Genomic DNA, 13,062 nt, shown 5'->3' with positions numbered 1-13,062 from the left:
CAGTTCTCACCTTACTAATGCTTTGACAGTGGATCTAACCACACTTGAGAGCAGGAACAATGGAGACACAAGGATATGAAACAGGGAGAGGGAGGCAAATGCCACTGATGGGGAGAAGTCAGCCTTCCTTGTCAGATGGGCATGGACAACAAATGTCTACAAAGAGATAAACATCAGTCAGTGCTTTGCCACAAGGAAGGAAAAAGACCTCATACTTCACAAGCATTTCATTTACAGATCTTAATTCATACCCTCTTGACTGTTTGGGAGAGTGCTGCACACTCTGGGCTGCTTCTGGTCCCAGAAGGCAAGTGGGCATTTTCCATTCTCTCCCAGAACTGCAAATGTGCAGCAGGTTTGCATCCTATTCTCCTCCTTCCCCAATTCCACATCACTTATACTTGAAAATGCAGTCATAATTTACACTATTTAGAAAAGTTCATACTTACTATAAGTACAGCTGCAATTGGTATTGCTGCATTCATAAATACTGTGAAGGAAAACACGTAGAAACATTTAGAAACCATTTTCATTCAGATATGCTAAATGCTAAAATACTACTAGCACTGCTTTACAATGGTGTTTTCTACCCTCTTAGCATGTCTGTTCCCTCTATCACAACCTGAGGATATTATTTAATCATCACCTTTTCATTTTGACCTTCACTCAACTTTATTTCATGTAAGTAAACATGTAAGTAACAGAGAAAGAATATAAACTCTTGATTTAAAATAGAACTCAGGTATCAGTACAGGTGTAACAGGGAAAGGCCAGACACCTTTTTGTGTTTAAACTGTGCCTGTCCTTTGCTTCTCTCAGATACAGCAATGGTCAAACAGTAAGAGCTCTCCCCAGGTAATTAATCTTAAATTCTGTACTCAAGCTTATATAAAACAGCTGAGTTACTGCATGTAGTTCTTGTCAGAGAGGGGAATTTGAAAATATAAGTTAGTATGTAATTGCAAAATAAAAGCTTAGCTTTGGAAGATTAACATCTATTAAAGTCTAGAAATGCATAGTTTACACCTCACTCCCAGGAAAAAAAAACAAACCTGTTTTTCTGAGAAAAGTGAACTTTGTGCTGGAACACAAAGCAGCCTCTCATGTCTCTTTAATGGCTTTGCTTCCTGACCAGTTTTGACACTTGGTATCAACTCAAGACAGTTACAGCACAGAAACTGTAAAGAAGGGAAGCTTGCTGCCTGCAACTCTGCCCTTCTGAATGCCATTAAATCCTTTGCAATGTGCCTTTGAGACTGCTGCACTACATGGGTTTGCTTTTAGGGATGAGTCTGGTGAGAGAATCCAGCAAAACTGATCAACTTCTCAGAGATGGACCTTGCTCTGCTCCTGTGCACAGTACAGGATCATACCTGTCAAATAGGAAACTGGATGGAATAAAGATCCTGTAGGGTTGGCAAAGCTTGCTGCAGTTTAGACATCTAAACTACTTGGTGGCTCCCAAGAAGTTATCTGAATTTTGCTATTACATGACATCCCCAGTACATACAAAGACTTCAAACTTCTTTTAACCAAACAAATCCAAGCCAGTGGAATTTTGGGGTTGCTTCCCTTTTTTAATTTTTTTTTTTTAATTATGCAAGTATCCAGAATAATAATATGTTTTCTAAAATAACTATTTTGCAGCTAAGGCTTTACATTTAGCTAGTTTTAGCCAAGAGGACTTTGTTACTGGAAAAAGGTAGATTAAAAAATGGGAAAAATGTTCAGTTGGTCTGGATATTTTAGTAACAGTAACCACTGTTATTTTCCTGTGAAAAAGCCTGGAGTTACTTTGCTTCTGACAGATTAGGCAAAAAAATCATAGAAGTAAGAAAACCACTTCTCTTTCTCTGTCTTTCCTGAGTTTTAATGTATACTAAACCCTGTAAAGACGTCACTCAATTTTGATTCTGGTAGGGGCATTAAATTAAAATACATGAAGAGGTAATTTCTATGATAGCTCTTTTAGTACACATGAACAATTCCATATTCATATAGCTTGGATCCTGGCACAGGGGTGAGGCACATGAGAGCCAATTTCCATGTGGTCTTGCAATGGAATTTTCTTGTGACCAGCCAACACTGCCCTGAAACGTGTAGGTATATTTTCTGTAATCCAATGCAAATCTATTCCTTGTGAATAAAATAGCTCCAACCACATTCTTTATTTTTGTTAGTAGCTATGTGAACTTAGAAAAGAATTACAGAGTCTATTCAACACTCTGCTAAAACAACTATATATAAAAATTCCTTTTCTGCTTTGTTAGTGTTCTGGCATCTGTCTGCCTTCCTCTAGATCACAAATACATAAAATCATGGTATTCTACTGCCTTTTAACTTTTTCTTTATTCCTAAAGAAATTAAATCATGTGTTCACTACAATATTAGCTAACTTGTTTTTAGCCTGATTATGCCTCTCATTCTAATTCTAGTTAAGGTAAGAGAAAAGAGCAAATTCTCCTGTATTTATATTCCCTTTTTAGTCTGCTGTTTTTAGTCTTCTAAACTGTGAGTTTAGAAAAATAAGTGTAATTTCTGCTCAAGTCTGAAGGTGCAAGAAACTCCTAGGCTGAAACAATAAGATGCTCTATAAGCCAAAACATAAAGCTGAGAAGTTATCTCCTGTGTCTTGCATATACCTAAATATCACACACAGTACAAAATAAGAATGCAATTGCAAACTTGGAATGTTTCAAGAAGCATCAGTAAGTTATTTAAAGTTTTTCTAATAGTACAGATTTTTATGTCATTGTTTCACAGAATTATCAGTACCCCTGGGATGAATACACCTTTTCCTAGCTATTTCAAATGACTGTATGAGGATTTCAAATCCAATAAGTCTTCATAGCCCTACAGCTGAACCCTTGGCCCTGACTATAAATAGATTTTAATGCCACATGAAGCACTGCAGACAAAGGGAGCCATCTATGTTGATCTGGGTCTAAGAGAGAGTTTCTTGTCTCTCAGCCTGCAGTCAAATTCTGTTTTATGTCAAAGAAGAAACTCCTCTCCAAGACCACAGTGCTTAGGATTGCCAGAGAGAAATTCTGGTCTCAGAAGACAATAAATACCTCAATTTAATTTCAGTTAAATCATCTTTCCCTTAGAGTACATTACCTATATGATCATAAGAACTAGGCCTCCTTATTATTCCAGGACAAATTTGTACAAGTACCTAGTAACATTCAAAAACTTCTTGCTAGAATTTTCCATTTCAATAATGTCTCACAGATTTCATTTTCTTCAGTCTGACTTTACTACTTATTTCTACAATAATACAATTATATAGCAACTATATAAGTATTGCATATAATCCCCCCAAATACAGAGTTCAATTTGCTGTAGGTACTTTTAAAAGCATAATAAAGTCTTAAAGCAGCTTGAAAAACTGCAGGAGAGGAAAGAATCTGGATACAGAATGATGAAATTGCCAGGATGTTCATATTTTTCTTTCCAGTATATAGAAATAGTTTTAAGAATCACTTATTTTAACAAGAAATCCAAGTTTTGAGTAAATACTGTCTGTTGGAGCTTCAGCGCAAAGACAACACTTCTCACATATTACGTGTATGCTCTGAATTGTGCAAAATACAGAAAAAACCCTCAACAAATAAATTTCAACATCAGCTTCCTCTTGAAAGCTGTGTTCTAGAAGAGAATATTGCTGGCTAAATATAGTCTGTGAATCACTTGTCCCTTGAAAGCTGTTGTCCAGAAAAAGTCAATTCTTTGAAGCACTGATTTTTTCTTTTAGGCATATTTCCCAAACAAGCAAAGTTCTACTGAATTAAATGGAGGGTCTGACTAGATGGAAAGTGAGGAATACAGCTCAGAGCCTAAAGCAACTGAAATAATCTCGACAGAGAAATGGTAAACTCATTAGTAGCTAATAATTCAGCAGCATTTAGCTGAGCAGTGGATTAGGATGGAGGAACAGACTTACTGGATATGGAGGTATAAAGGGCAAATGACTTGAGGCTAGTCATTTCTTTCTGTCTGGTTTCCTCCACACTGCTGTGAAATATGTGCTCCCAAGCATAGAGTTTAAGGAGCTTAATGCCCCGAAGCATCTCATTTGTCTTCTTCAGTCTCTCGTTGGAGTACTCCTGCAACATTTACACACACATTTACCTGAAGAGTACAATAAAAACACCAGTTCTCTAAGCATAAGGATGGCACGAAAATTATAAGCACAGTTGCACATTTCTATCACAAACAGCACTGCTCCCACCTGCAGGAATTTCTAGGTGACTGACTGAATGATGCAGGAATGAATGCTGCCCACATTTCTGTTGATGGGAAGGAATTCCTCTACACACAGGAAGATGCACAAATAACTCTCATTACTACCCATGATCTGTGGTGGAAGAGATTTCAGCAAGCTCTGGCTCCATTACAAGCTCCTGTGGCTTCCTTGGCAGTGCAAGAGCTGCTGAAAGGGGGAATCAGGCTCAGAGCAGCTGGGCACGGGAATGCCACTGAAGCAAGGTAACTTTTCCAGACAAGTCAAGTGAGGGGTCAAGGCTCAGCTTGTGACTTAGCAGACTTCTAAGCTCCCCAGCTGAGGCACACACTGTGGGACTTTGGACTGCATGGAGTTTGTTTAAATAAATCCATTTGATAGATTTCCACATCTGGGGTCCAACTTTGGATACAGCATTCTTCCTTTTCCCTCGGACAGCTTGCCCTGCTCAACTCACATATTTGTGCACTGCCCAAAGCTACATCAGCCAATGACTACTGATCATCTATATTTGTAAGTTAGGTGGTTTTAAAGTTTGGGTTTTTTTTTTTTTTTTCTTTTAGGGAGCCATACTTGCTGACAAATACAGACCCCAAAAACTATGTATTTACCACTTACACTTATGATCTCATATTCTCTTGAACACTATGAAATGTTTGAGAAGCAATTCTGGGTCAACATCCATGGCCAGCTTTGTAATTCCAAGCACAGACCAATGTATAATTACCAGATATGATATTTACATTACAAATGAGTTTGAAGACACTTACCAATGTGCTTCTCTGGGCCTGTGAGAGTTTTGTTGCTACAAAGTACTGAACAGGTGCAAGGACTATGATTACTGCTGCTCCAATTAAGGCACTGATTCCAAGAAGGTAGTAGAGCAGAAGAACTCCTACAATTATCTGTTGCAGTAAAAGAAGGTGAAGGAAAGATTATGGTTTCACTTGGGGTATGCACCACAAAGACCAATTTCAGGGCAAGGGACAATATTCAACCAACAACAGCTGCAATTACCCCAAATGTCTGAAGTTCAGCACTTGTGATCCCTCAGACACCCACCCAGTGCTCCTCCACACCTGGGAACTCTCTGTATTTCTGTTTCTGTATTTCCCCCCATTGTGAACAGTAAAAGAAAGCTTTACATGTTTGTCTATCTTCTATAATTTAACTCCCCAAACTATTTAAAAAGAACTTTATTTAAAAGTAAATAAATTTTATCCAAATAAAAATAAAATAAAATTTAATTTAAAATTACTTTCAAATAACACATTATACCGCTGAAAAATACTCACCTCAGATAATTTCTGACATAAACTGGAAAGGACCTGTTTTAAGGATCTACAGTGCCAGACAAACAATTACTTGTGAAAAAGGGTTAAAGAAACAGTGCAAAAAAAAAAAAAAAATCTAGAGAGAAAGCCACAGTCTGGATGGAGAGGGTTTACTGTAAGCAGCTCAATAAACACAAAGAATATATACAAGCTACAAAATTATCATTATTGTAATGACTGACTCCTGAACAATCTGCAACATTGACAATCTAAGTATTTAAAAGTGCAAACTGATAAATCTATCAGAAGACAAAGGGATAGAAAGTTAATTTCATACACAATTCCCCTTAATTAAAAAAACTCCAATAATTGGAAATTTCCTTAAAGTGCTATCTACTACTCATGCTATGTTTTCATTTCAAAGCTCAATAGTCATCTGCCTATTTCCACACATTTACAGGAATTGGCTGTTTACATGGAAAAAAAAAGAGTTTGTAGTTTCCCCATTTCCATCAATTTAAATCTCAGAGAGAAAAAATATTTTTTTTTCCTTCTTAGGAACCCTCTGATGCCTCTCTACAGCTGAACTAAACTAAAACAAGACTCTCAAAATGAGCCATGCTATTGACTTAGGAAAATATGCACTGACATGAAAGTAAAATCCCACTGTATATGCTCCACAAATCTAGTAAGAGCCAAGTTTAAATTACAAATTAAAAAAAAACTTTTAAGTGATGAGAAAGTGAGCAATCTGCTTCCACCTGAAGTCAGGAAATTAATGAGTGTCTGAAGCCAAACAAACCACACAAGGTCTCTGCCAGATACCCCTGTCAGAGCTCTCTCCATTACACAAAATCTTGCTCTTTACAGAATAAGATTTTCACTCCCAGCTGCTTTATCATGGGCAGATGCTGTGGGCACTCAAAATACAGGAAAGCACTGAAGAGAGAAAAGCCACTGAAGAACACTGACTGCCTGTTTCCCTGCTTTCCCTCACTACTGGTTGATTGTCAAGGATATTATGGGACCACCTGGTTCTAAAAAGAGAGCATCAGCTTCTCCCATAAACAAGGAGAAAGATATCCCAGATGGATGCTGTGGGAGTTGTTAGCTGCTTTTCCAGTCCTCATCCTAGCTACTGAGAGGGGCAGCCTTTGCAAAAAAATTCTATGTTTCCAACAGGAAAAAATGATCCTATTTTCATCTTCTTTATGATGTGATAACACAGGCAAACTTTTGAAATACGTTCAGCATGTATGGGAAAAAAGAAAAAAAAAGAGTGAAGAATTGTATCTGAGAAGAGCTGAAATCTTATTGAACATAATTCTGTATCACATCACAAAGTATGGAGTCAGGAATAAAGAGAACACACACAACATCTCAGCTCTGGGGGACAGTATCTGGCAGATGGGAAGGCTCTCGTTAATATTCCTGAGAAGGCAAAAATCATATTAAAAAAAAAAAAGGCCGTGTAATGAAACACTGCTTCTCTTTCATCAAAATCCCAAAGCTCTTCTCTGCCAGAGATATATATCAGGAGTGAAAAGCTCACCAATAGCTCTGGTTATTTTGTCTTGATTATTTATTGAGGATGGCAAATACTCTCAGCCAGAAATTGCTTTGTGGGCAGTTTTGAAAGAGACAAATGTCCTTTCATTACAAGTGTAAGCTATCCCTACCAATGAGCCAGAGATATGAGAATACAGGATTTTTTAATAACCACAATGAAATCAAACAAGGGTGCTTATAAGGCATGGGGGGAAGGCCTTTATAAGGTCTCATTTTGCTCCCAGGGTTTGAGCCAAACCTACTGAGAGCATCTTTCACCTAACTGGCATCCCTGGGCCTCTTCTCATGGATTTCAATAACACTCAAACAGCAACTTAAGGCAATGATAAAGCTCCCATTGATTCCAGCCAGAGCAAAGATGGGGCTCAGATTATCTGGACTGTATAGAGAACCTAACTTTTCATGAATGGCTATTACAAAATCTATAGCAGATGCTGAAATGTTGATTGCCAGATTAAGAGCTACAAAACAATTAAAAACCTGTTTTAAATAATAATGGGGTTTGTGCAATGTAGTATTAGCCATCTTTCAAGCAGCCTGTAATTGTTTTCACTGCCTCATAAAACAAAGTCCAGAATGAATGCTATGGAAAAACACTTTGAAGAAGCCTTTGTGACCAAGGTGACTCAGATTTTAGCAGGGAGTGCACCACCACAAAACAGGAGCAACTCCAGCACTGATCATCCTCATCTGGTAAGATGCATCATAGGGGGAGTTTTAATGCACATATAATTGTATTTTCTGCAGACTGTCAGGAAGTCTTTATGAGCCTGTGACTTCTGGCCCATCAGAGCAAAACATTGTTACAGAATATGCAGTGGAATTGGCTTCATTCTCTGCTGCACTAAAGCACTTGCTATGCTGAGCTGCAGAGAGGTCTCAGAAAATAAATGTACATGAAATTGGTAGCTTGTACTTAGTTTGCCTATAATAATTGATATCCTAGATATTATCATTAAGGGGGTGGACTCTTCTTATTTCCTCTTAATTAATTTTCATTACAATTATCTTCTCTTTTGCAATTAGATATTAATATTAGGACCTATTCCTTGATAATGTTTCCTCCCAACTTTAAAATATCTGGTTCCCATTTTTTCTCCTCCACTCATAATTTCAGGGAAACCATGCCAAAAAAATAAGTTGCTTTCTGAAAAATTCCAGATGATAACTGCTATATCCATCACCCTCCCCTAATTCTAGAAAGCAGAATGTTTAAAACTGCCATATAAGTTCCTCTAGAGTAGATCAGAAGTAGTCCATACCTCTTGCACAGGAGGAACTGCATTGGAAGAGAAAAAGGCATTTATTTATACAGTGTGAATTCACCCACATTGTGACCTAAATATGGCCATAATCACCTTAAATCTCAGTATTTTAACAGGTATGGTTCTATACATCTCACATATATAGAAACACAGCTAAAAGAAGCCATCAGTTAGTAAACTGCTGATTCTTTACACCTTAATTTGCTCACTACTCTGACTGGAGGCTTTGCACAAGTCTCATGGAGCTAGCAAGAGTTTTATCAGAGGTTCAGACAGATTACTTCTTCCTCCAAGTCCTACTGCAGTCTCAGAAGCAACCCACCCCCACTACCAGAGAAACTAAAAAATCAGTGGTAACACAGCAGGTTTAAAACATGTGGCTAAAGTGTGAAGATTGAGTATTTCAGGAGGACATTTAATGGTTTTTCAGAGAATGAATACTCACTGAGACTACACAAGAGGATACAAGATGAATTCAAAGACTCACTATAGCTGATAATAAAAAAGGACCTGCATTGCCCCCCTCAAGTATTTTTCTCAGTGAGGGTGAAAAAAAAAAAAAAAAGTCAGGCAAATAGCTAAATCAGGCTTTTTCCCCCCCAGGTTAAGAAGTTAATTGATTTTATCACATGATCAGATGATTTGAAGTTTTTAAGAGGAGTTGCTCATCTGATATGTAGCAGCTTGACAAAAACCTCCTGTATTTAACAGCAACAATTACAAAATCCACTCAATTTTACCAAATATCTTCATTGTCAGAAAAAATTCTGATGGCCACAGTCTAATACCTCACTCTGAAAGACATTCATACAGTTTTCCCAGTTATCTGAATGGCTGGCTTTTCTTCCCCATTTCCAGTTTTTCAATGTCTTTTTCTTTTATGATTAACATCTCACAGAAGATCATCACTAGTGTAAGATGCTGATTGACACAAACTACACCAAAAAGCAAACCCCTAAAACCACATTATAAACTGCCAAGAAATACAATCTGCCAATTGCAGTCTATATACATTCAAAACCATTAAAACCATTTAATTTTTAGGTAAGGGCAAGCAAAATGTTGTATAGATTACTTGCAGGTTTCTGACTTACAACAAAATCAGCCTCTGTGTGGTGCTGGAACCAGACTGCCTTTGTGACATGAGCACAATGAAGTTTTCATCATGTTTCTAAAACTAAATTATATGCTAAGAACATACCAAATTCATCAATAAGTGAATTTAAATTTTACTGCCTCTTCTGTTTGTATTTAGTCCTAGCACTGAAGCACACCCAACAAAAATGCACCAAGTGGCTGGAAGAAAGCAGGAAGACTTGCAGGGTACTCAGTATCAGATGAAACTTCATGCTTTATTGTCAGCATTTTCAGGAAATTCTTAAATATAAGTATAGGGTGATCCAAGTGGAAAAGGAGACTGAAGGGATCAGACCTGTATTTAGATACAGGAGGCCAAAGGCACCAGAGGATAAAGCAGCAAAAACATGTTGTATAACAAATATGTTATAACAAAAACAAAAAAAACCACACACACAAAAACCCAACCCCAAAACAACAACAAACTGTGGAATCTGAAAACCAGCAGCAGTTTTAAGGGATGTCCAAAGGATCATCTCTAAGTAATCATATTTATGCTACTTCTCTTGCTTCTGCTGGGATTCAGAAGACAAATTATTGCAATATCTTCCAGTTAACATCCCTGATGTAATAAATGAATGCACTGCAACCTGCTGCACCCTATAAATTCATGTTACAAATGCAAAGCATTTTGGCAGCAGCCAAGATCCTAATACAATCATAAATACCTAAAGTCCAGTCACAGATGTGGAATCTATTACAGGCAACGTTTCTAAATGCTAATAGCTTGAAATTTTATTTCAAGTTATTCTTTAACTTCTTTAATGTCCCCACTTCCATAAAGCTCACATGAACCACTCCAGACTGATGTGCATTAAGAACAAAAGCACATTCAATCACCTTACCTGTACTGGCATAGCCCAAAGGTTAGGGCAGAGGAAGAAGAACCACATCAGCTGATTTGTGTCTATGGCAACCAGGTTACAGATCTGGCCTGCTGTCATCTCCCCCATAGACATGTTAGAAGTTGAAAGCTGCATAATTTTATTGTATATTTTTGTCTGGAAGAGAGATCAAAAGGTATGAGCACACAGAAATGAGACTTCTAGCTCCATCTAAACCCCAGGCCCAGCATGTTGAGGGAAAGCAATATTTCCAGTAACTTAAATGAAGAGAATAAAGTTTGGCCTTTTATGTTATTTCATCATATTTAAAGCTACTATTCTTCACACAAAACACAGTGCTGTTATTTGCATCATGGTTTTCTAAGCACTCCCTTTTGGCATCCCTGTGCATCAATAAAATAATGAAACCTTTACTACCCAAAAATGCCACATTAGCAACTATGATCTATACCTCCAGTATCTCCACAGAGTGCCCTTCCTGTAACTAACACTAAGATATTAGATTCAATAAATAATCCTCAATGTATCATGATGCTTGTTATTTTTCTCTGGCAATTGATTCAGGTCCCATCCAAATTCAGAACAATGTTCCTGGCTGAGAACATTGCTACATTCTGCTGAGAGAACTCAGTTCCATTACAAAGTGCAGTGCACAGACAGTGAATGTCACAGGTACAATTCTGTACTGAATTAAGTGCAGATGCCTCAGAGCAGGCACCAGGTACAAAAATAAATTAGTACAAAATAATGAAAGCATACTTTTACCAGCTAGTTTGATAAAAATCAAATAGGACACACTGAACAGTGGCAGATTTACACAGGACAGGAAGAAGAAAAAAAAAAAAAATAAAAAAAAAATATATATATATAAATATATAAAAACATAGGAAAAAACTATAAAAATACTGGCACAGAAACTGCCATTAACACTGATCTTAGCAGCTTAGGGTGCTGACTAAAAATTTTCCAATCTGAATAGTCCAACTGGCATTATCTGGACCTCTAATATCCAGAACAGTAAATACAAAGTTTTCCTTAAACAAAATTTATGTAGCACTATTTTCCAGCTATTACCCTACTGCACTTGCTTTGGTCCTTGTATTTTTCAGTCATCTGCAGCTCTTCCAATTGATACAAGTAATGATTTTGGGTTTAGTTTATTTGGTTTTTTTTCATACTTTTGGGCCAAATTTTTATTCCTGTAGAATTTTTCTACTTCACTCTAGTCAGGCAGAACCAGTGGATGGAATCCAGAAGTCTGTCAGCTGACAAGTGCTTCCAAGTGTAAGATGAAAAGAGAATTAAACAATTAGGCTGATATTGAAAGCATCCATCCATCACAGAGACTCCCCATGCAGCTCAGGGGATAAATAGTGTAACTTATAAATTGCACTAAGCCTGGCTTTCATGCTGTCACAGGGTAGGTTTCAGTCCTTTAGGCAATCCCACACTGTAATCTTACACCAAATTCTCTCATTTCCAGGCACAGGGCTTTGTATGCTACATCAAACTGGGATCTGTCGTTGTCAATTACACAATGATTACAGAGCCCATTTTTGCAACCTGACTTGTGTTCAGACTCCACTGTGCCTGGCAGATTTTGTGCCATGACCCATGGAATAGAACACTACTCCATGCATTGGGAATACAACCTATCCTTCTGTCCAAAATTTATTTATAATACATTTTAAAGATGTTTTATTTGCATGGGATGTGACATGACCAAAAAATGCTTTTGAGATGGGAGAGGTACAGTTCATACCTGAATTACTTCAGAAGTTACATTCAATTTTACTGTCAGTAAATTTTGCTTGAAGAAATACAGCATTAGAAATTAAAAATAAACATTTATATAAAACCATCAAAATAAGATGCAAAGGAAATAGAACTCAGGGCTAACACAATTTCTAACAGCAATGACACATTCAATACATTTCAGAATTTAACAACTGTATAATTTATATTTACAACTACATGTTTATGAAGGTGTGAAAAGGTTAATTACTAATATATTGGGTACCTGTATTGCACCTCTCAGGTTGATTCCTGTTTCAATAGCCACATAGTATGATGCTTGCAGAAATGTCCTTTGCAATAGAAGGGCAAAAAATAAGAGTACAGCCAGAACATAAGCATTGGACAGGAACTCTTGTGATGAAATAAAGAAAACACCAAGAATTTTAGTCTATAAAAAAAGAAAAAAAAATTAGAAATCAGGTGCAATAGTAATTTATTTCCCTGCTTTGCATAATTAATAAGCAGAGATAATCAGTTTATTACTTTGAAAGTGCTCCCAACCTTGTCTGAAACCTCAGTTTATCAATTCAAGAAACAGTCTCATAACATGCCAACACAGTAAGCATCACTTAAATGCAGAATGACGTTTACAGGATTTCTGATATCCTTCCAAAACTCCAGAACACTGAGTACCTCCATATGGTCATTTATTAAAAAATGTGCACTGACCATCATCAGAAAGGAACAGTTAACATCCTTTGGGAAAAATTACTTTCATTATATTAACACCTCAGGTTAATGAACACTAAAAATGACCTTCAGATCTTGCAAAGAACCCAAAACTCCTGGAACCATGCAAATTATTTTGGCCTGCAGCATCTCGTTCACTTTTATATATGGTCATTAGCTTCTATCAAGCTCATGAGATTGCCAAAGTGAATTTTGAAACACTTTACAGCCCAATGGGAAAACAGTACATTTATTTTGGA

The 13,062-nt window shown here is 37.0% G+C and overlaps 1 protein-coding gene across 1 annotated transcript in view; it reads right to left on the bottom strand.

Annotated features, from left to right (window-relative positions):
* Window positions 1-13,062, bottom strand: part of ABCC8 (ATP binding cassette subfamily C member 8) — a 72,088-nt gene that overhangs the window by 42,267 nt on the left and 16,759 nt on the right. Inside the window, exons 7-12 of the mRNA XM_079307901.1 lie at window positions 12,357-12,521; window positions 10,337-10,492; window positions 5,017-5,151; window positions 3,947-4,109; window positions 450-490; window positions 11-156 (exon numbers count right to left, since the gene is read on the bottom strand). Of these exons, the coding sequence (XP_079164027.1) occupies window positions 11-156; window positions 450-490; window positions 3,947-4,109; window positions 5,017-5,151; window positions 10,337-10,492; window positions 12,357-12,521 (806 nt within the window). The remainder of the gene's footprint in view (window positions 1-10; window positions 157-449; window positions 491-3,946; window positions 4,110-5,016; window positions 5,152-10,336; window positions 10,493-12,356; window positions 12,522-13,062) is intronic.

The sequence above is a fragment of the Erithacus rubecula genome (genome assembly GCF_903797595.1).
Source record: "Erithacus rubecula genome assembly, chromosome: 6".
Classification (NCBI taxonomy): Eukaryota; Metazoa; Chordata; class Aves; order Passeriformes; family Muscicapidae; genus Erithacus; species Erithacus rubecula.
The sequence above is the reverse complement of the archived record's forward strand: the minus strand, read 5'-3'. Positions and strand labels throughout refer to the sequence as shown.